Here is a 25,142-nt window from a genome sequence, read left to right as displayed (position 1 = left end):
ATATTTTGTTAAATATTTACCAATTATATTTTAATCTGGTTTGGCTGCTCTCAGGAGCATTTACCCTATGGGCTGCCTTTTTGACAACTCTGGTATCAGAAAGAGGCTTTGGCTATCCTTTCACAAAAAACCCCAGATACTTACAACTTTGCTTTTTCAGGGTATTCCATAAACATTTATTTGATTTATTGTTTTTAATAGGAATCCCCCGAGTCAGACAGAATTCTTATCTTCTGCTTAGACTAATTTTGTTTTTCTCCCCATCTATGTTTCCATCTGTTACCCTGGCAATTTCATCAGCTCCATTTCTACTTTGGCTGGTCTCAAGATGACAGAATTGGACTCTAAATTAGCTCTGAACTTAGTGGTCAGTTCTTTTACCATCAAAGAGTACAGACTGATTAGAAAAAAAGGTAGAAATGTTATGATGCAACAAAAATTACAAATACACTTAGTGTAATAGGTTTACAGTCATTGTTCAGTCCTGGCTTTGGGACCAGTGATTGATTAGTTTTTCATTTGCTGGTAAGTTCTCTTCTGTCTCTTCTACACCACCATCATGGCCAGCTGTACCTGGCAGAAGAAAGTCTTTGCCTAACTTGTGCATAGAGGTAGTGTGGTAATGGAAACCTGACTTCACCATCTAGAAAGGGATGAATTCAGAACTGGGATTGGGGCCAGCAATCATATGACTGAGTTTTTTTCTGGGCGTTCCTTAGATTCTCCTAGTTTGGCTTCCCTTCTTCTATTTAAATGATACAGGACAACTATTTGCAACAGCTGTGGGAGCCCTGACTCTTGGGAGAAAGAAGGAATATATTTATTTAGTCCTTCTCACTCAAGAAGGGCAGGCTTTGCTTGAACCTTCCAGGTTGGAAAGAAACATTTCTCATTGTTTACTTAGTCCGTTTGCCTTAAAATCTCCCCATTATTCTTCTTCATTCTTTCATCTACTCCAAGTATTTTGAAAATTAGATTCTCCACCTCTATCTGCAACTACCTTTGAATGAAGTGACTAGTCCATCTGGGGAAGTGTTGCTGCTCACTTTGATGTATATGTATCTCAGCTAGCCGCCCAGAGTATATCTTTTGTAATTTTTTTTGGGGGGGCTCATGAGATTGGCTAAAAGAGACCTTAGAAAGAACAGAGATTTTTAAACTGGTTTCTCTGCACCCTCCCTTCCTTCCTTCCTTCCTTCCTTCCTTCCTTCCTTCCTTCCTTCCTTCCTTCCCAGAGGAATAAGATAAATTTGGGCAAGGGTAGAGGGAAGAAGAAAGAATATCCTTAGTGACAGATCACAGGTTTAAAACTGATTGGCTTGAAATTATTTCTCCAGTAAAGGAGCTAAAAATGCCAGAGAGCCCTTGCAGAACAAAGGATTTAGAATCAAAGGAGATCTTGGTTCTTGCCTATCTCCTTCATTTAAAAGATAAGGAAACTGAACATTAATGGCATACCCAAAGTACAGTCAGGATTGGAACCCAGATTTTCTATATTAAGTAAGTAATCTTTTCATTTTTGTTAAGGTATACAAATATATATATATATATATATATATATAGTGAATATATCATCTTCTACATAACACATATGTTTGATAATGTAGGTACACATTCATATTTATAATAATCTATCACATATCATGAATTGTACCTTAGAGAAACAAATGAAGCAAATTAGGAATTGTGCTAAAAAGGACATTTTTAAAAGATCTCATAAGTTTCTTAGATGCTAAATGGCACAGGGGCTAGAGTGCTGAGCTTGAGGTCAGGAAGAGTCATCTTCCTGAGTTCAAATCTGGCCTCAGATGCTTTCTAACTGTGTGGCCCTGGGCAAGTCACTGAACTCTGCCTCAGTTTCCTCATCTGTAAAATGAGCTAGAGAAGGAAATGGAAAAAAAAATTCTAGTATGTTTTCCCAGTAAACCATAAGGAACTAGTTACAAAGAATTGAACATGACTGAATAACAACAATTTTTTGAAAAGTTAACATCTGTGGCTATATGCTCCTTGAGGGTAATGCCTTGCACATATTGGAAACTTAAATAAATGCTTAATGGATTAGAATGGGACTTAGCTGACATTTTTTTTCTTAGCTGACATTTTGAATTTGGATGAAATGAATACCTCTAACTTCGGATTTTGTTATTTGGTCCACCTGAGTATCACTTGACAAGAAAAATCAGGAACAGAGTTAATTAGAAAGAACTAAATAAACCTGAAGGTAATTTCTGAACTCAATGGATGGAATTGACTTAGACACTAGGAACAGAAGAAGGTCTTGAGCCACCTGTCATCACGCTGAGAAGGAGATAAGAGTGACAGACACTTTATTTCTCCCTTGATTTACTAGTTATGTCTGGATAAAAATAAACCTCAGGGATAAAATAACACTTTCATAGCTTGTGTTTTTGGCCTTTGGAAGGGGGTGAGGTTGATGGCCGTTTTCCTTGGAGCTTCTGTTGTTAATTATGATAAGAAATAGTAATTTAGGACAATATTATTTATATGGGTTTCCAGGAGCCCTGGCCTTTTCCTACTTTAGCCCAATTTTCTTGATTTTTAAGTGAAGAAGCCATCTCTAGTAGTATTTATGGTCCATGTGCTTCCACAATTTATTCATGTTATATAAAAAGATTTGATTAAGACCTTCTGACCCTTAAAACTTGAGTCTTTTCTTGGACTAAATTCCTACAGAAAATGGGAAATATAGTACATGAGATTCTGAAGATAAGATTTATTTACTGGGTTATTATTATTTTTTGAAAACAATTTTGAGACTTTAAAGTAGTCCAGAATACTAGGTGGTCAGTGTCCAGGGCCCATTTGGATGATAACCTCAATTCTAAAGGGACTTAAGTAGATTCTGCCAGAGATAATAAAACTGATTGGAATCTTCACAAGACAATAGGTTATATTGGCAGGAAAAGATGGAAAAAATCTCAGGGGAATGTTTTGAGATAAGGCTTTCTTCACTAATATTTATATTAGTTTATAGAAATAGTAAGTTGTCTCAGAATGAACAAGACATGTTGGTTAATTTTGAAAAGTAATTTAAAAATTTTCATTTTGGTATCTTACTCATTAATGTCTTTAGGTATATAATTAGTTTTAATTTTACAATTTTGTCCTTGTTTTCTTATAACTCCAGCTTTTTGCTATTTCATGGTTTAAGTGGATTTACATTTTTAAAAAGCCAGCTCATCCCAGTCTTTTCCCCTTTTCTCCTGTAGTAGGGAATCCAACTCAATCCTATCTCAGCCAAAGCAGAAGAAGCCAAGTTCGAGCCAAGTCCATGAGCATGTTTAAGTGTCTACTCTGTGCAGGGTACTGGGGTTAGGAAAACAAAACAAAAACTATCTCTACTTTCAAAAAGCTTGCATTCTTCTGGGGAGGCAGATGGAAACAGATAAATAGTGTGTAAGTGGGTCCTCTCAGTAAGAGATACAGCAGAATTTAAAATTATTTACTTGGTAACACAATAGTTCTGAAATAATTAAAAAGTGGAAATATTGATGGACTCTTGAGCATATTGTGCTGAGAATTGGGAGAACTATATTCTAAAATACTCGTTATTGTTGTCAATCTCTGTGAGTTGTTTTAGTTGTGTCTAACTTTTGGAGTTTTCTTGGCAAAGATGCTGGAGTGGTTTGCCATTTCCTTCTCCAACTCATTTTACAGATGAGGAAACTGAGGCAAACAAGGTTAAGTGACTTGCTCAGGGTCACCCAGTTAGGAAGTGTCTGAGACCAGTTTCGAACTCAGGAAGATGCATCTTCCTTACTTCAGGTCCAGGATTCTATCCACTGGGCTACCTACCTGCCCCTTGATATATTTCCAACTGTGATGTGACCTTGGAAAAATCATTTTTTCCTATCTTGGCCTCATTTTTGGTATGTAATGAGATGACCAGTCCCTGAAGTCTCTTTCAGCTCTACTATTTATGATCTATGTGGTTCTGTATGGGATGTAGTCAGAAAATCCAAGGATCACAGAATTTAAATGAGAAAGGAACATCAATGATTATTTGGCCCAATATTCTCATTTTATAGTTCAGGGACCTGAGGCAAGGCTCAGAGAGTTGTTGTGACCTTCCCACAATGACATAGTGAGTCTCAATGCCAGGATTCTGACATTGAGTCATTGACTCCACATTCAGGTTTTTTTTTCTTACTACATGGCTTCTCTTTGATGAGAAGCTTAAAAATACATTAAAAGAATATCTGCATCAATCTCAGTTTATGTATTAAAAAAAGATTGTCCAGAGAGGAATTAGGCTTTTTGTCTTTGACTCAGTGGGCAGAACTTGGAACAGTGAGTAAAAATTGAAAGGGGAAAATTGAGTTTGGATGAGAACTTCCTAACAATTAACCTTAGTTAAAAAGGATACGGTTTGCTTTGGATGCTACTGGTTTTCCCATCACTGGGGGCCTTTAGACAAAGTCTGGATCACTACTGGTATTGGGGTTATTATAGAAAGGATGCTTGTTATGGGGTTGGACTATAGAGTCTACCAAATTGGAGATCCTGTGATCCTATATTTTCTAGCTACCACTATTCGAGAATTATGTATGTTATTTTTTATTTTAAAGCTATATTTATAGTTACACAATTCTTCAGTAAAAACATAAAACAAATTTCTCTAATGTAAAACAAAATATCCCACCTTTTATGGTTGTTGGATTTACATACTGGCTGTTTCTAAGCATTAGTCATATGAGTAAGCTATAATATATGGCATCCTTTAAATAATATAATGTTTTGGCTTAGATAAATGAATAAAACCTTACATTATTTCTCTGTGGAACAACAGTTCCTACTCCTGAAAGCCAGATGTTTCCTTAATTTCCGGTTTTTCAATTTGGTTCTTCCTGAATTGGAAATGACCATTTTTATCTTTATATGTTATTTGTGTCTTGCTTGGGATAGGTCTTACATTATTGTGTTAAATTATTTATCTCTCGTAAGGATAGGTACTGGTGATTTCATTGGTATAAAGAACTCCCATATGAGGAAATTTCCTATACTAATGTAAATTGGCACTCAGTAATTTCTTAAAGAATTGCCTAGAACACCGAGAAATTAAGTGACTTTGTTATTGTTTCGTCATTTCAGTGGTTTTTCCATTTCCTTCTCTATCTCATTTGACAGATGAGGAAACCGAGACAAAAAGGTTAAATGACTTACCCAAAGTCACACAGATAGTGTCTAAGGCCAGATTGGAATCCAAGTTCTCCTGACTCCAGACCTAGTGCTCTATCCACTATGCCACCTAGCTGCCCCATCCCCATCTTTCTTGACTTCTGTTGACTTTGACCATGTGAATAGCCCTCTTCTCCTTGATACTCTTTGGTCTCTATACTTCTATGACATTGTTCTCTGGTTCTCTTTTTATTTGTCTTGTGGCTCTTTCTCTGAATTCTTTACTGGGTCTTTGTCCCTATTGACCCACTAACCATGGGGATCCTCCAAGGCTCTGTTCTTGGGCTCTCATTCATTCTCCATTTATACTGCTTCCCTGGTTCCAATTATCCTCTCTTTGTAGATCTATTTGTCAGTCCTAACCTCCTTCCTGATGTCCAGTCTCCTTTCTCCAACTGCCGATTGGACTTCTCAATATGGTTGTCCTCTAAACTCAATATGACTAAAACTATACACATGATCTTCCCCCCTGAACCCTTCCCCTTTTCTAGCTTAGTAAACGCTTGATATTTATCCATTTAGTATAAATATATTGAGAATAGGATTTGTTTAAATTTTACCTCTGTACCCTCCACACCTAAAACAATTCCTGGCACTTAATATTGAATTGAACTAAAGGTATTGATTGATTGATTATATTCATTCATTGAGATTTAGGCATTTTACCTGAAGATATAGTGAAAGCTAAAGACTCACCCACTCATTTATTTAATAAACATTTATTAATGACTACTATGTGGATAGAGTAGAATCAGGAAGACCTCAGTTTTAGTCTTTCTTCAAGTCATTTATTAGTTGTGTGACCCTGGATAAGTTACATAATTTCTCTAAGGCTGTATTTCCTGAGCTGTAAAATGTGGATGTTATGCATCTATTTCCCAGGATTGTGATGAGAATATGATGAGGTAACATGGGTGCATTGCTCAGAAAATTGTAAAGCACTAGACAAATGCTAGTTTTGATGATGCTGGTGATGATGATGATGGACCTTGGACTATGCTAGGTTTTTAGAATATAGTGAATAAAGGAAATAGGTCTGGTTATCAAAGAGTTTACATTCTAGGGGAAAACAACATATACATGGATAAATATAAAATGTATTTAAAGAAATTGGTAGCATGGGGGTAAGTAAGTAACTTGCAAAATCCAGAAAAATCTCATTTAGGAAGTAGCACTTGAGTTGATTTTTGAAAGAAAATGGAGATTTTATGAGCTATGAATGGAGAGGGCATTCTAGGTGTGTGTATGTGGGGTGCAAAGAAATGCATGGAGTTAGGAGATGGAATGAGATGAAATATCACATAAGAAGAACCACAGGTTTGGCTAAGTTGCAGAATTCATAGATGGCATATAATGGGTAGAAATGTAGGAAAGGTAAATTGGAGCTATATTATGAGGGGAATTTTAAATGCAAGTGGAAGAATTTATGTTTAATTCTTTGAAATTTTAATGTCATATTCAAGGTCATTTTGAAAATGTGGGCAAAATCTGCGTTGATCTCTACTAAATTCTACCTCTGTTCAGTCTAGTTATTTTGAAAAGTTAGAATCCTTGACATAATAAATTCATGATACTCATCACTCACAAAGTGATTAAAATCTATAAATTCTTAAGTTCATTGATTCATTGATTATCCCAAATAGCTTCTATAATTGAGTCACACAAGTCAATCCTTCATTGCCATCAAAGGTAGTAGAGCCACCCTCATTTTGGAATTTAATGGATACACAAACAACAAATTCACTTCTCTTTCTGCCAATTTGTTTTAGGTCACCCAAGATTCTTTGAAAATATATATCAACTGTTGGAAATGATTCCTTTAGATTTCTTCCTCTAAGCATTACAAAAAGACCCAATAAAGAAATAAAGAAATGATAGATTTGTTGGTCATGATATTTTTTTTCTCTCTGGCATTTAAAAATGAGACATTATTGCCTACTTACCAATTCAACGTGGTTCTTTGTGAGAGTATAACTTTTCGAGTAAGGGAACAGCAGCATTTGGGAATAGGAGTGAACTGTCACATAGGCCTTGATAGAATCGAGGTGTTGGCGGATGAAGTTAACCAGGGCTTGGGTTTCTTTTTCAGACTCGGCACTAGGTCCGCAGTATGTCTCCGAACAAGGGTTGTTAGAGGCCCCAATCTCTGTAAGAGCATACATTATCATTAATGGTTTATAGCTCATGATTGAGGTGCTCCTAGGAGCATATTAAGTCTTCAAGCTGGAAAGTCAAAAGCCAGAGTTAAAAAAGAGCATTAAAAATAATTTTCAAGCATTTGTGGAAATCTTGGAGCTTTGATGACCTACATCCAAGTCTTGCTCTTGGCTCATATTGACTTTAGGACCATAGGTGAATCGCTTAATCACTTGGTGCCATAGGTAACTCCCTAAAATGATAAAGTTCAGAATGTGCATCAATCTGCAATGGTCGAGGGGGTTTCCACACTGGGAGTTCACCAATGATGAAATTATAGGTCTTTCCTCCAAACAAAAACAACGTATCAGGCAGTGGTGTCAAATTCAAGTAGTAAACTGTACATAAGGATTCCAAAAGGTCACCACATTTAGAAAATCATGAACTACTTTATAATGTATTTTATCTTATTTTTACAAATATTTTCTAATTACATTTTTATATTTTAATGTGGTCCAGCAGCTCTAAAGAATGTTGTGAGCTGTACATGGTGCATGTATAAAAGTCTATAGAATCTTTTACTATGAGATTGATTGGAGGATATTTTTCCTGTTAATATGAAAATGCCTAAAATCATAGTTCTTCACTCTTATCCCCTCCCTCTCATTCTGGGTAAGGCATGCATAAAGCCTGTAGAGCAAGTCTTTTACATTAAGTTATGGGGTGACATATTTTCAGGTTAACATGAAAATCCATATACAATTAGATCCAATGTTCCTTTTTCCATTAATACTCTTTCATTAATACTGCAAAATTATATATATATATATGCATATATATTAATCAAAATGTTGATAATAAGCCTCTTTAAACTTAGCTGCATTGGTCCTTGGAATGAAAACAAACAGTTTATGGCCATACCCATCTAATATGTGGCAGGTTTTGGAATGTCAAGCGGGCTGTATAGGTTACTATACCATTTAACAATAGAAAACCCCCATTTCACTGCTTTCTATTTAACACATTACATTATTAATTCTTATTCCATATCCTAATGCAACAGAAGGGTATGTTTTGATATTCCCTCATAAATTACTAAAATTACATCAATTAGCTCTGAGCCCCCACCTCCTTTGTTAAGTATTACTTATGAAGTAAATCAGAAAAAATTCTTTTCCCATAGGCTTCTGCTCATCTTTCACTCTAACCATGACATTTAAAACAGACTCCATAATAATAGTGAAATTTCCAGTTGCTTCATAGTCTTCACAGATGACAGTTAAACTATAACTCTGCAAAATTCCATTTCCTCTTAAAGACAGAGTAACATTATTCAATGTCCCTGAGGGAGAGGCAATTAAAGCTGATGTTGTACTACTTGAAGCCTTTTGACCTTAGTAGGATCTGCTAGAATAGAGCTCTTGAAAAGCCAGAGTAACTTCCACTCTGTGGTAAAGTGGCAGAGTAGGACTTTGAAAAGAATATAATATATATATATATATATATATATATATATATATATACATGAAACAAATGAATAGCTATCAAGAAATCCTGCTAACATCATTATTATTATTTTCTTTTGGAGAAGTACAAACTATTGATTATCATCAGTATTTCCCCCAAATAAGAAAACTCAAAGCTAAATATTTGTAATCCCTTCTGATAGTATGCAAAAATTATTTTTCTTTAGGGATGACTTAAGGCATTTTGCCTTTGGGTAGAAAAGTATCATATTGTCAGAAAGATACTTACCACACCATGCAGCATTAAAATTTCTGTTGGGGTCAGTACCAATGCAACTACTGCCTGAAATAGTGGACCGAGTCTTTCTCCACATTCGGTTCTGAAAGAAGGTACACAGTTATGCCAATGGAAAAAGAAAAGCTGTTATTTTCAGTTTCATAAAATGAATCCCTAGACAAGAAGAGGGGTAGGGGTACCTTTTTCCATGTGTAGACATAGCCATCAATGTTGAAAACAGGTAGGACATAAAAGTCCAGTCTGTCAAGAAGATCAGTCATCTGGACCTCAGTTCCATAGGTACGAACAGCCTAAAGAATAATTTCAGTGCATCACTTAGATGGAAATTGATGTGCATAAGCAGATATGATATATTTTAAATGAACATAAAATCTTTGCCTTTGGTGAGCCCAAAGACATTACAGTAGTAACATTGAAGAGACTTTAAAAATTTATCTAATCATTATTAGAAACGACAATTTCTATGCCACCCAAGCTTCAGACTTATTCCCACTTATCTCACATAGAAACTTCATAATTGTTTATTTTAGTCTTTTTTCCTTAGAGGAAGGGATTAGACTTGTACTACTTAGCTGCAGAGGGTAGAACTGAGAGTAATGGATGAAAGTAGAAGAGAAGTAGATTTTAACTTGTCCTAAGGGAAAACTTCCAAATAATTCAAGCTCTCTCAAAGTAGATTTTGGTAGGCTTAGGAGACAGAGGATTCCTTTTAATTAGAGGTCTTTAATGATGGATGATCATTGAGTTTGTCATAAGAGAGGATTCCTATTCAGCTCTAGGCTGGACTTCATGATGCTTGATGTTCCTTCTACCCGGAAACTTTTTGTTTCTATTTTGAAAGTGAATCGAAATCTAACAAAATATGAGATTTAAGAAAATTTATATAGTCACCTTCACCACTTAAGTTATTTTCTCTCTCTGCTAGTATAAAGCATACTCCTTTACTGGCATAATCAAAGAAAATATTGTTAGAGTAATGAATGATTTATTGAGGGGAGCTAGCTGTTCTTTACTATATATTTGGTAGCCTAATTTAGCTTCTGTGGAAAATAGACCAATAGAATGGATATCTAGATGTGGAGTAGGGATGGCTATTCCCCATCACTCCTTCATAAGCTCTCACTGTTGGTAGTGAAGAGGGAGGTATCGTTGGATTGGGGAAATAATATTGAACCTATAGTTAGATGACATGAATTTAAATTGCAGCTCAATAAACCAATCTGTATATATTAAGTGCTTACCATGTGGCAGATATTATGCTGCATTCTAAGATAAAAAAGGATAATTATATAGTTTCTGCCCTTGAGGAGCTTACATGCTAAAGGAGGAAGAAAAAAATATACCTGAATTGGTATATACAAGAAAAGGTACTTCTTCCTTCTAAAAGATGCCCTATAGTAAATGGCCCTTGAATTGAACCTTGAGGGAAATCAGACATTCTTAGAAGCAAGAGCAAAAGGAAGAGCTTTCTAGGCATGGAGACAGTCAGTCCAGAAGTATCAAGACAGACTATGTAAGGAAAAGCAGGAAGACTTACTTTTGAAAGGGGGTAACATGCAAGAGTATTGGAAAGGTAGAAAAGAGACCGTTAGTGAGAAGATTTAAGTATCAAATGGAGGAGTTTATATCTGATCATAGAGGCAAAAGAGAACTAATAGAGTTTACTAAGTAAGGGATGGAGAGAGCAGACTTGCGTATTAGGAAAAATCATTTTGGCAGCTGTGTATGGAATGTTTTGGAATGGGAAGAGATTTAGGGTAGAAAGACAAATTATGAGTCTATTATGATAGTTCAGAGAACCTTTAGACTATTAGCAAATTAGGATGGTAGCAGTGTGAGAGGATAGTAGGGGACAAATATGAGAGATGTATGGAGAAAGGAACTACAAGATTTGGTAACTCTGAAGTAGAATGAAGGCGAGACAGGATTCAACTCTGACCTTGAGGTTATGAAACTAGGTGAGTGGAAGGATGGTGGTGCCCTTGGCAGGAACAGGGAAGTTTAGAAGAGAAGTTGGTTTAAGGAGAAAGACAAGTTCTGTTCTGGATAAAATGAATTTGAGATAACTACAAGACATCAAATTCTAAAGTTTCATTAGGTGGTTGTGGGACTGGAGCTCAGAAGAAAGGTAAGGGATGGATATATAGATCTGGGAGTGATCTATGTTCCTTGGGAGTTGACAAGATCCAACTCACAAGTTATTGAGCTCTTAAGAGCTGAAGAAATACCTGAGTGAACACACACACACACACACACACACACACACACACACACACACATGAATAAAATGGCTAAAGACAGAATTTTGGGAATACCCAGTTAGTGAGTATAATACAGACGAAGAACCATCAAAAGAGACTGCAAAAGAATGATCAAATAGGTAGGAAGAGGACAGAGTGAGAACCAAGAAGAGGGAGGAGTTGTGTGACCTTGGACAAGTCATTTTTACCTCTCAGAGCCTTAGTTTTCCTCATCTGTAAAAAAGAGATTGGACTAGATGACTTCTAACATCCCTTCCAGTTTTAGACCTATGATCCAATGATCTTAAGAATTCACGAGTGGCATGGGGGAGATTTTCTTAACTTCAAATACTGACATAGTGAAGACCTCTTTGTCTATTGTCTTTCTTCTACTATGAAAAATAACCATATACCCTGAGACCATATTAAGGGACTCATTTGGCAACCAGTGCTATTCCCTTGTAAGGTGGTCATGTGGCGTAGGCTAAAGGGATTCACATTTTTTGAACAAATTTCATTCTCCAAAACACTATGGGACTTGTGATAACATTGAACTACTAAATGGTTGCCATTTCTAGACTTCTTTATATGGATATTAAAGTGTTTGACCCATACTTAATGAACTCTGTATTTTTTTAATCATTGTTTTTCTGGGAGCCCAAAGCACATGAAAGTCTGCTGTGCCAGAATCTGTGAGAATATCAACATATGTATTTTCATTATGAGTTATTATAATACATAATGCTTTCTGTATCTTTGGGACTAGCCATTCAAGTCCCTTTAATTATCTACAAGTTTAAAAGAACCAAAGAGGATGGAAAAGATCCTCTCTAGGGCATGAAGGATTAGGAACTTTGCATTGGTGCAGCTGAACTTTCCTAAGTGGCTCAGATTCAGCATCTTATGAGAGCTTGTGTGATTTTTGGGGAAATCATCTAACTTTTTTTTAATCTACAAAATGGATCAATTGGACCAGATGACCCTGAAGGTCACCCTTTTGGTGTGTGATCTTACCTTGTGAAGGTCTGATGGGGCTAAGGTTAAAACACTTATTACAATGAGATGTTGGGATCATTTAAGTGATCATTCTTTTTCAATGCCAAGAGATAATCAAGAATTGGGCTAATCACAAACAAAAATTTTAAAAATTCTAACAAATCAATAGGTAAATTTACTGACTGACCTCTCTCACAAACCATTGGCAAAAGGCAGGGGAAATCCACTCTCTAGCATGGAAACCGCAGTCCATAAAGATGGCGGGCTTGTTTGAACCTTCTTTTCCAATCTATTGCAAAAAGAAGAAAAAGGAAACAATAACTCATCTGCCATACAGTGGAAAGCATTCCATCACCAGACTGGGCTTGGGTACTCAACAGGTGAAACTTGACAGCAGCAAGAGATATATTCCATGATTAAATTAAAACACGATACGGGAACAGAATGTTCTTGCCTCTAGACAATCGCAATGCTGGAACTGAAGGCTTACATGGCTGTTTATTATTTTTATTAAGGTTGACAAGCTTATATTTTCAGAGGACATTTGATTATCCTTGCTTCATTCACTTGGCGGCTATTTTCAGATATTATTAAATGATATGACTAAGATAATTATACAAATAATTATGATTGCTGTGGCCTTTGCCACAAAGGAATTTTCCCGCCTCTTATGTGCCTCGATCCTAATAATTTTGTTTGTCAGATTTAAATGATGAAAATGGCTTTTGAAGAAGACACAAACAAATTGTCAGTACATTTTGTGATGTTGTCTGATAGACTGAAGTTTATGGATCTCTTTAGCAAATGGGGTTTGCAAACAACAGATGGGAGAGAACAATTTCATCAAGGTAGATGATCATTTACATTGCTTACAGGAATGTGGTTAAATTTATAGGTCAGAATTTCCCCTGTTTTATTGCATTTTTCCTTTTCAGTAAATCAAAATAATGATTTAAGAAAATCCACATATGATAAAAGTAGCCAAAGAATCTGTTTGATTCCCCAGGGGGTAGTAAAGAAGGAGGCTGTAGAAGGTGGGAACAGGAAGAGTTATGACATAATTCTTGGGATAAGCGAGGCAGTGAACCAGATGTTAATAGATTAGAATTCACTGCTTTCCGACACTTCAAGCAGCCTGGGTCATTGTTAAAAATTATTACCTTGAGAAGGTACATAGGACGCCCTTCAAATGTGGTTCCAATAGTGCTTCGAGAGACAAGTTCGGGATTTTCTTGAGCAACTTGCTCAGTCCAAGCCTCGATCTGAAAAGCAGGACCATGGAGGACAATGATGTAGTTGATCTGATTTCCAGAATAATTCACAAATTTGGTGTGAATGGCTATTAAAATTCATACCTTTTCCCAGGTGTTATACTTTTCATAACTGTGTCCAGTGGCACGAACAAGGCTATCAAACTGAGTTGCAACCATTTCTTTCAGGTCAGAAATTAAAACCCTGCAACAAAGAAGTATGGAACCCAAAATGAAAACAGGCATATTCCTCCCCAATGAAGAGTTGTGGCTCCCCAGTAAGTTAAAGGTTATTGTCACCCCCTCATAAGTCTATGTCCTTGGGTCACTGTTGGTTTGCCATTTATTCATTCTTGTTCCTTTCTTTTTGTCATGGCCCATGAGTAAGTTCTTTGCATAAAGAAAGTGCATAACATGAGCTCAACTTGGTCTCATGCTTTGTAGACCCTGATCTCCTACTATTAAGTATTCAGGAATTGTTTTTTTTTAATCAAGATTAATTGAGTTTTTCATTCTTTTTCATCTGAACTTCCTTCCATAACCTATACCCCATAGACTATAAGAATGCCATCAACTACCTGGGTTGACACACAGCACATCAGTCAAACATTTATGTACTGAGACAGATGTCTTAAAATGTTAAAAATAGGGACACTTTTATGTGAAATCCAAAATCCCTATTTCATGGCTTATTTTAAAAAGACTATGACAAACTCAATGTAGTAGTTTCAAATCTACCCTGCTTATTTTTGTCTCCTTCTGAAAATCCTCTGTTCTCTTCTGTACATTAAAAAAATGTTTTATTGATGCCCTTTTTCCTCTTTTCTTTTTTCTTTCTTTTTCCAGCATTACTATCACTAGATTCTTTCTTTGCTCTAAACTCTTTCCCCCATACATCAAAAGCCCTTCTTTATAAAACCAAAATAACTAGACAAAATAAATCCATACTGAGCATATGAGACCTATGATTTCTTAATGTTTCACATTCCTAATTTATTCAACACGTTTCCATACGATTAGCATTTATTGAATGCCCACTATATTACAGGCACTAAATTAACCTCTGGAAATAAAAAACAAAAAGTGAAACAGTCCTAGCTCTCAAGAAACTTACATTTTATTTTACTTTTTTTTACTATTGCATAATTTAATTTACCTTCATGCAGACAATTAGAAGGCTATAAAAATATATTTTCAGAAAAGAAAAGTAGCAATTTGCATTTGACCTATAGATAGATCTTAGTTTGATATGGTACCTTTAAAGGAAAGGTCAGCATCAATACCATCAAACTCAATTCCTCTGAGATTTCATGATTGTTGTTCTATCATATCTGATTCTTTGTGACCCCATTTGGGATTTTATTGGCAGAGATGGAGTGGTTTGCCATTTCCTTTTGCATCTTATACCCTTCCAAAAGAAATCTACTTCCTATTCCCATATTCTGTCTGGATACCATTCAACTGACTGTCTCCATGCCTAGAAAGCTCTCCCTTTTTACTTTTGCCTCTTAGGATCCAGGACTTCCTTCAAGATTCTATTCAAGGGCCATTTTACCAATGTAGATGGACTGCTGTTTTGCCCATCTCTAACTTAGAGAGTTGCCTAAAGCCATTGAGAGATTAAATGACTTGCCTGGGTGACAAGGGGCAGAATATGCCAGAGATGCCACCTTGGTGCTTGAAACTGGTCCTTTCTAGTTCAGAGCCATGACCTAAACTCTTATAGTCTTTATCCTTTACAATCTGGCTCCATTGATCCAATGAGACATTTCATCTGAAGACCCTTCCCCTTGCCTTTCCAATGGCCTGGCGTCATGCCTGGAGTGTTTACCCTCTTCACTTCTGCCTCCTGCCTTACCTGGCTTCCTTTAATTCTCACCTTCTTCTTCCAGAAGCTTTTCTCCATTACCCTCTTCCTTCCCTCCAGTGCCTTCCTCTGGGATTACTATTTCTTTACACTGCATTTATCCTGAATACATCTGGTTATTTGCTCATTGTCTGTACTATTAGAATGTGAGCTGCTCAAGAGCAAAACCTCTATTTTTTGCCTTTTTTTAGTATTCCCAGAATGTAGTGCCTGCTCAGATGAAGCACATAATTGTTGACTGACCGATGAGTGGACTATACCACATATTAGGTGTTCAATAAACGTGCTTTCCTTCCCATCCCCATTTTGTAAGTGTTTGCTGATTGCTTGCTTGATAAAATAGCAGAGGTCTCAGAATCATAGGGTTTAGAGTTAGAAGGGAGCACAGGCATTGGGTGAATTTTCCAGTCTACAGGCACCTGACTGGAAGAGTAACTTCATTTCCACTAGCTACTTGCATGGGAAAATATTTCCCAAAGGGACATGCGAGGTCTTCGTCCTTGATCAGCACAACGGGCAGACTACAGAGAGAGGGGGGCCACGTGGAGGGGCATCCACAGGGTGCATCCTTAACCCTGGAAATGGTTTCATTAGATACATCAGAGAATGGTGGCAGCACTTCAAAGACCAGTATCTGGCCTGGATATCCCAAGGACATGCTGATGAAGTATGTCAGGGACATCCTCTGAACTTCGAGGCCCCCATTTTCCATCTGTGAACTTTTGATGGGAACTTATGGGCATTTATGGAAACTTCAGGAAACCAGGCAACCACAGTGGCAGCTCCTCCCTGGCCCCAAGTCAATCTGTGCTAGGAAAAGAGCAGGATCTAAAGAATTAAAAAAAAAGATAATTTCTTCTTTCTCAAATGAGATCTAAGCAGCTATTGGTATGACTTCTGCCCTGTGGAAGGGAGCATCATCATCCCAGATAGCATTTCTATGATGCTTTGCTGTTTACAAAGGGCTTTGTTTCCACGTGATCTCAAGTGAGCCTGGAGGCTTCCACTGACAGTCATTAGATTTATTTTTTTCAGAATTTGAACCTAAATCTTTCTACCCCCTAATCCATGACTCTATCCACCATGTTGCCCCTCAGAATATCAAGACTCTAATACATTCTTGTGTGATTTTAAGAACTATAAGGTGAGAGACTATCATTAAAAGAGTTTGCTTCTTCCTGGGGTGCTGACCTAATGGGTAAGAGGGGCCACCATTCATGTATATGATAAGGGGAAATGGTGTTATTCCACTGGGGGTGGGAACCAAACAGCTTCCTTACTCCACTGCAAAAGAATATGAATTCTCTTGCCCCATGCAAAACTGAATAGGGTTAGCGTAACGTGGCTTTTATCCTTAGTGGGGGGGGTCAGACATATAGAGAGGGAGAGAGGGAGAGAGGGAGAGAAGAGACAGACAGAGAGACAAAGACACAGAGAAAAATGAAGGGAGGGAGAGAGAATGAGAGACAGAGACAAAGAGAGACAAAGAGAGGGAGGGAGAGAGACACACAAAGAGTGATACAGACAGAAACAAAGAGACACAGAGAGAAGGAGGAAGAGAGAGAATGAGAGAGAGACAGAGAGTGTGAGAGAGAGATAGAGAGAGGGATAGAGGAAAGAAGGGAGAGAGAGAGAAAGAAGGAGACAGAGAGAAAGAGAGAGACAGAGGCAGAGAGAGGGAGGGAGGGAGAGAAGAGAGAGAGAGACAGACAGCCAAAGACACAGAGAAAGATGAAGAGAGAGGGAGAGAGAGATAGAGAGATAGAGATAGAGACAAAGAGAGGGAGAGAGACACAGAGTGAGACAGAGAGACAGAGAAACAAAGAGACACAGAGAGAGGGAGGAAGGGAGAGTATGAGAGAGACAGAGTGTGAGAGAGACAGAGAGAGGGATAGAGAGAGGGAGGGAGAGACAGATAGACAGAGAGAGGGAGGGAAAGAGAGAGAAAGAAGGAGACAGAGAGACAGAGAGGGAGGGAGGGAGAGAAGAGAGAGAGAGACAGACAGCTAAAGACACAGAGAAAGATGAAGGGAGGGAGGGAGAGAGAGAGAGAGAAAGAGAGAGAGAGACAGACAGAGAGAGAGACTTAGAGTGAGACAGAGAGAGACAGAGAAACAAAGAGACACAGTGAGAAGGAGGAAGGGAGAGAATGAGAGAGACAGAGAGTGTGAGAGAGAGACAGAAAGAGGGAGGGAGGGAGGCAGAGAGACAGGGGTAGAGAGAGACAGAGGGAGACAGAGACAGAGAGAGGGAGAGAGAGGGAGAGGGATAGACAGAGACAGACAGACAGACAAGGAGAGGGAGAGACAGACAGAGAAAGGAGAGAGGGAGGGAGAGACACACATAGACAGACAGAGAGAGATAGAGAGAGGGAGAGAGAGGCACATAGAGAGAGAGAGACAGACAGACAGACAGAAGGAGAGAGGGAGGGAGAGGCATAGAGAGGCAGACACACACGCACAGAGGCAGACAGACAGAGAGATGGAGAGAGGGAGAGAGGGAGGAAGAGGGGTGAAGTGACTTGCCCAAGGTCCCACAGCTAATAAAAATATGAGATGGGATTTGAACTTGGTCTTCCTGATTCCAGGTCTGGCATTCTATCCACTGTACCAGCTAATTGTCTGTGTGAAACAAGCATGATAACTAGTACCTACTTCATCGGGTTATTGTGGGGCTTGAGTAAAATATTGCTTATAAAAGCACTTTGTAAGCCTTACCATCTGCTATAGAATGGTCAGTTATTATTATTTGCATGAGTTGGCTCCTAGCATGTAGGCACACAAACATAAATTCTTGCAGACAAAAACTCGTCTAGGTGCTAATTTAGAATTGCCATGTGGGGCCATCACGGAATGCACAGGGGCTCCTTATGATACTTGCAGACATATTGCAGGCCTGCTTCTTGGGGATTTTCAAGGGACTTAATTATTATTTAATACTTAGAATGCCATGTACAGCAAATCCACTAAGCATAAGCACATAGAAATTGAACTTAACAAGGTCTCACCCCTTGGGGATCGCACTGAGTTCTAGCTGAGATAGCGCCCTGACAACCTCCCACGAAAGGCTGCTGCTAAAAGATGGTGATGTGCCCAGCTCATAAAGGGAGATTGATGTGAGAATACAGCCACTTGGTCCTCTTACTATTTGAGTAATAAAAATAGAATTAGGCCACGAGCCAGACTGCTGAAATTATTCCGTGGTCATTAATTTTCTTGTTTTTCTTAAACAATTATAATTTAGCAACAAGACTGCTAGATTTTAAAAGATGGCATCAAAGGCCCAGAAGATTAGTTTATGGTCTACAATGTAGATTTGGAATTCTTGACCTAGGCTCAAGGGATCCATCGAAAAATATTAGGGGGTCCATGAACTTGGATGGGGGGAAAAAAGAACCACATCATTATTCTCCCTAACCTCCAACTAAATTTCGGCATTTCCTTTAATTATTTAAAAACTATATTCAGAGAAGGGGCCCATGGGCTTCACCAGATGGCCAGAAGATGGCTGGGGTTAAGGCTGAGGTTAAGGTTAAGAACCCTTGATACAGATGGTCAACATTAGATTATACAACACTTTCAGCACAGTCATATTTTTGGTTTGAAAAAGCCTTAAAATATCCTATTAAATACTTCCCTCAGGCATATCCAGAAATCTAAGCTGTGTGGGGTATGATACTAGCGTTAAATTATTGTAGTCACCAATGTAATCTTTCAAGAAAATGTGTTTGGAATAATGATTCTATAATTAAATATATCTGCAGAATACTTTATAACAGAGTGATAATATCATTAAACAGAGTTGATAAGAGAACAATCCCAATATTTCACAACAGCAGAAATATTATTAGACTTAATTTCCTTTGGTCATATCTAGGTAGGGTGTGTTGTTAAATGTTTAACATCTAGTTCTCCAAAAAAAAGTATTCTTGATGCACTTTTAAGTGGAAACTGTCTTAGTAATATTTTCTCTGCTTTAAGTCTAGAAATCAACAAAACAATACATTAAGCCATAATTTGTAGGGCTTGCTGATTTCTAGCTGATATGAATTGCTCATGCTGAAAATGTAATAATTGATTATTGTGAGGGGTTAGGAGCTGCCTCTAGCATAACCCCGTGTCCAGGGGAAAAACCCTCCCAGAGATGGGACCCGGCAATTGCTTCAGTAGGTGCTATGTCCATCGTCCTCTCAACTTCCCCAGCTACTAAAGGATCCAGAAAAGAAAGTTCTTAGCACTAAAGTCCTTGGAACTGCCAAAGAGTGGATATGATTTTATTCCTCGAAACGACTCTTAAGAAGATACATTTCCATCAGACTTGTTGTTGCACCCTCAATCTCAGTGATTTTTAGGGTACTTGCAGTGGAAACTTCCCATATGTATTGCCTTCTCCCATTAAAATGTGTATACTGGGAGGTATGGGACAGCCTTTGACTTTCTCTTTGTATCCCAAATGCTTATACAATGACTGACACATAGTAAGTGCTCAATGAAGACTTTTCAATTGACTGATGACTACAGGAGAAAATAAAATCTCTCATTTATGTCTGACTTTATTATTCCCTCATTCAATACCCTTCCATGGCTCCCTGCTCCTTTATAATGGGATACCCTTCCTCAGATTGATTTTTACCTCTTCAGGATATAGTTTCAACCTTCCTTTCCAGCCATATTTCACATTCTTCTCTTTCATGCATTCTACCTTCTAGACAAGTGATTCCCAAAGTGGGTGCCACTGCCCCCTGGTGGGTGCTGCAGCCAGGGAGGCGGTGATGGCCACAGGTGCATTTATCTTTCCTATTAATTGCTATTAAAATAAAAAAAATAATTTCCAGGGCACTAAGTAATATTTTTTCTGGAAAGGGAGTGGTAGGCCAAAAAATTTTGGGAACCACTGTTCTAGACAAATTGGACCACCAGTCCTTCTCAGGTTACTTCTCTTCCTCTCTTCCTCTCTCCCCAATATTCGAATATTTGAGAATTCCTTGAGGACAAGAGACTAGGGCATTTTTCATAATTGCATTCCCGGAGCTGATATATAACAGGTATTTAAGAAATTCTTATTAATGACTGTCTTTCAAAAATATTTAAATGCTATGAAGAATAACCAAATCGAAAATAGAGGTTGTGTGGTAAAATGGACTGGGTACTGACCCTTAACTGGAAGATATGGGTTCAATTCTAACTTCTGTCACTGATTTTCTGTATGACTGTGGGCAAGTCAATTAAAACCCCTGTGCCTCAGTTTCTTCATTTGCAAAATGTGGAAGGTTAGGTGGGGAAGGCACTAGTAGTAACTGGAGAGGGGTGAGAAGAGGCAAGTTCCCTGCCCTCGAATAGTTGATAGTCTAATAATGAGACCATATCTTACACATTTTTTGAAAAAATATATGTAAAAGACTTTAAAATATAATTTTTTAAAAATGTTGATAAATGAGCTTACTCATAAGTTAGTTCCTTGTCTTCTAGGAAATCGACAACTTCGGCAACTTGGTCAGCTTTAACACGAAAGTCAGTTATGCTTTCTGGTCTGATTTGTTCAGCTGAGTCTGGTTTCCAGAAATCTACCTGAAAAAAGGGTCAAAAGATAGAAAATGTACTGGATATTCATAATGTGTATCTGGAGCAGTTATAATCTGTGCTGATTATTGCCATCATTGTTCACATACTAAATATCAGTGAACAGTAATCTATGGCCACCAAAAAAAGATAATGCAATTGGAATCCATTTCTAAAATAAGGGAGCCAAGAGTCTTCTGTTCCTGTTCTCTGGATCTAGAGGACTACTGTGGAGGTCTGAGTACCACAGGCTTCTCTATCTGACTTGCAGATGAAACCTTCCATATCTATTGTTGCCCCCATTAAAATGCAATTTTTTGAGAGTAAAAACTCTTATTTTTCTATGGGTATGTCTAGTGCTTAGCACATCAAGCATAGTACTTGATAAATATTTCATTCATTCATTCATATTTTTAAAAGGACATTGCCACATTGGAATACATGTGAGAGAATAGGCAGAAAATGGAAAGTTTTGGAAATGGTGTTACGAGGAATTTAAGGAACAGGTGATGCATCTCCAGCTGTCTGTTAGACATCTTTAACTGGTTGTCTTGAAGACATCTTAAATGCAACACGTGCAAAATTAAACTCATTTCTCTCCCAAGTCCTCCCCTTCCCAGTTTTCTTATTACTGATTAGGAATTACCATCTTCTTGGTCCCCTAGGTTGGTAAACTTAGATATCTTCCTTGATTCCTCTCTATTGCTCACCCTATAATTCTTTGCCAAAGCTTGACTTCATCTTTGCCACATCTTCTGAATATGCCTTCTCTCTCCTTTGATGCTACCACTGCCCTGGTACAAGCCTTTATCTTTTCATTATTGAACTATTTCAATTGTCTGTTGGTGCCATCAGTTTCTTTCCACTCCACTTCATCCATTCAGTTGCCAAAGTGATTTTTCCTAAAATTCAGGTCGAATGTCATCCCTCCATCCCTCCATCCAGTAAACACCAGTGGCTTCCTTTTAAGTCCTGGATTGAACACAAAATCCTCTATTTGTCCATTCTAATCTTTGTAATCTAGTTCTCTTCATCCTCAACATGTTCAGTCTTTTACTCACACCCCATGCTGTACACTCTGCTTCAGTAAGGCTGGTCTCTTGCCAGTTCCTTGAACAAGGCACTTCCAGGTGTTTTCATTGACTGTTCCCTATGCCTTGGAGTCCTCTCCCTTCTCATCCTTTCCTTGACTTTCCTGGCTTCCTTCAAGCCCTGCTTACAATTCCACCTTCTATAGGAAGTCTCTCCCAATCCCCCTTAATTCTAATGCCTTTTTTCTTTTAATTATTTCCCATCTGTGGTGTTTTACATAGCTTGTTTTATACAGTTGTCTCCCCCATTAGATTGTAAACTTCTTGAAAGCAGGGATTGCCTCCCTTTTTTGCATTCTTAGTGCTTTGTCCAGTGCCTGGAACATGGTAGAGGCTTCTTGACTGGTTGACTGCCTGCCTGTCTGATGCTCAGTCTTTGGAAGAGAAGTATGAGTGGGAGATGAACATGGGATCATTGATTATTTAGTGCTAGAAATTAATTCAAAGATAATCCAACTCCTTCATTTTACAGATTAAGAAACAGAGGCCCAGAGAGGGGAAATAACTTCTTCAGGATGAGACCTAGCTCAAAAATGTTTTAAAGAGCTATTGTATGGAAGGAAAATTCAACTTATTCTGAGCCAAAACTAAGATTAATGGAGAGAAAGAAAAGGATACAAATTTTAATTTTTTGTAAGGAAAGAGTCCCCTACAATTAGAGCTTTACAAAATATATATTTGATTCCGTAGGATAGTAAGTTCCTTAATTTTGAAAATATGCAAGCAGAGGCTGGATAATCATTGGTCAGGGAGCTTAAAGAGATGATGCAAATTTGAATGAGAGGTGAGTGAATTAAGGTGTGCTAAGATCCCTTCCAAATCTAGGTTTCAATCATTTTCACATTCCCATTTGTTGGTAATTCATTTTCAGGTGTGTTAGCCTCTTTGTGACCCAACATGGAATTTTCTTGGTAAAGATACTGGAATAGTTTACCATTTCCACCTCCAGCTCATTTTACAGCTGAGGAAACTGAGGCAAATGGTGAAGTGATTTGCCCAGGGTCACACAGTGAGTAAGTGTCTGAGGTCAAATTTAAACTCAGGAAGCTCAGTCTTCCTGACTCCAGACGTGATCCACTGCTCTACTAAGCTGCCCAATATTCCCATTATTTTTATTCTAACTCATAATGAGTATGATTAATCAACCAATGCATCAATCAATTATATTCATTAGGCACCTATTAGGTGCTTGGCATTATGATATAAAGAGAAACAATTCTTGCCTACGAGAAGTTCCTAGTCCATGGGATCTCAATTCTATAAGCTAACGTGAGATAATAAAAGTACCACTGAGTAAAAAAAAAGCTCTGTAACTGGTGTCAGGGAAACTTGAATTCAAATCCTGTTTCATATATTAGCTGTATGATCCTGGGAAAGTCATTTAACCTCATTCAACCTCAGTTTCCTGATTTTTAAAATGTAGACAATGATAGAATCTATCTCACAGGATTAGTGTGGGAATAAACAAGATACTATTTGTAAAGTTGTTTAAATACCTTAAAACATGATTTAAATCTTAGCTATCACTCTTAAAAACCTATAGTTTAACCCCTATGCCCCAGGCATGATGGGAACACATTGGGCACAAAGTTCTAGAAGTAATTCATTTTAAAGGCATAAAAGAAGCAATTTTTGCTCTTCAGCTACATTGAAACAAGGCTGGAATATTTTGATCTGGGTATTCATGAGAAAGGGTTACAGTGACAGCCCTTGGGGGGCTTGTACTGTGCCACCTTATGTTCAGTTCTAGCCCCATGACACTATCAATATAATTAAAAATGTCAGTTCCCATTCCATGGAAGATGCTTTAAAAAATTAACTAGCACAGGAATTTGGGCAAGTGCAAGCCAAAGGGAAGGACCGAAAATATCCTCCCTGCCATTGTTGTTTTGCCTCCTTTCATGTCTTTCAGAGTGGATCCAAGTCAAGGCCACAGAATTCCATATGATTTGCTTTGGGATGAAAGAAACTCAGAGACAATGGATGACTTATGGCACTTGAAGCTCAAATTCAAGCTGGCCCAAAGCCCAGCTTGTTCTCCAGGTTATTTCTAAGCAGATCCTTTTCCTCCTTTGAGGGAGAAGGTCAATTATTTTACATGCAAAATCTCCCATGGTTGTCACCAATTCTGAAGCAGGTTGACAGCCTCTGTCCACTGTTTTAACATTGACTGCAAATTTGTTTTATTATGGCATCTAGTGAGAGGCAGCCTAGCTCAGGAGAGAGGGGGCTGGCCTTTGGAGTCCAGAGATGGACTGTGGTCAAGATTCAAGGGCTGCCTCTGACCAGTTTTGTCGTTTAGTCGTTTTTCAGTTGGGTCTGACTCTTCATGACCCATTTGTGGTTTTCTTGGCAAAGATCCTGGAGGGGTGGTTTGCCATTTCCTTCTTGGGATCATTTTTACAAGTGAGTAACTCAGATAATCAGATTAAGTGACTTGCCCAGGCCCATAAGACTTATTTATGTGGGAGGTTGAATCTGAAGTTACAAAAATTAGTTTTCTTGACTCTAGTCTTGGCATTGTGCCACCTAGCTGCTGTGTGTGTGTACATATCTAAAGAGGTATATGTGTCCACGAATACACACATAGATGTATTCTAACTGGGAGATAAATATATATTTATATACATATCGATAAAGTATATATATCTATGTAAATATATTCAAAATATTCAAAAATTAAAAAGTAAAAATTATTATCTCAGGGGAAATCTTAATTAATGCAAATTAATTAAAATTATCATTAAATAATTATTAATGCAAATTAAAAATAAGGGAAATCTTAATTAATGCAAATTAATTAAAATTATCATTAAATAATTATTAATGCAAATTAAAAATAGGGGAAATCTTAATTAATGCAACTATATAAATATATATGTATATATATATGTACATATATATATATACATACACACACACATATATTGTTTTTCAGTCATGATCTCATTTGAACTTTTCTTGGCAAAGACCCTGGAGTGGTTTACCATTTCCTTTTCCTGCTCATTTTACAGATGAGGAAACTGAGGCACACAATG

At 37.6% G+C, this 25,142-nt stretch overlaps 1 protein-coding gene across 1 annotated transcript in view; it reads right to left on the bottom strand.

The window, feature by feature from the left end:
• CPB1 (carboxypeptidase B1) overlaps positions 1-25,142 on the bottom strand; it is an 85,484-nt gene that overhangs the window by 14,039 nt on the left and 46,303 nt on the right. The window contains exons 2-8 of the mRNA XM_044669465.1: positions 20,898-21,022; positions 13,694-13,793; positions 13,499-13,600; positions 12,526-12,627; positions 9,282-9,392; positions 9,094-9,184; positions 7,146-7,348 (exon numbers count right to left, since the gene is read on the bottom strand). Coding sequence (XP_044525400.1) covers positions 7,146-7,348; positions 9,094-9,184; positions 9,282-9,392; positions 12,526-12,627; positions 13,499-13,600; positions 13,694-13,793; positions 20,898-21,022 — 834 coding nt within the window. The remainder of the gene's footprint in view (positions 1-7,145; positions 7,349-9,093; positions 9,185-9,281; positions 9,393-12,525; positions 12,628-13,498; positions 13,601-13,693; positions 13,794-20,897; positions 21,023-25,142) is intronic.

Source organism: Gracilinanus agilis, chromosome 3 (genome assembly GCF_016433145.1).
Source record: "Gracilinanus agilis isolate LMUSP501 chromosome 3, AgileGrace, whole genome shotgun sequence".
NCBI classification, from domain to species: domain Eukaryota; kingdom Metazoa; phylum Chordata; class Mammalia; order Didelphimorphia; family Didelphidae; genus Gracilinanus; species Gracilinanus agilis.
Note: the sequence above shows the minus strand (reverse complement) of the source record. Positions and strands in the feature narration are given on the sequence as shown.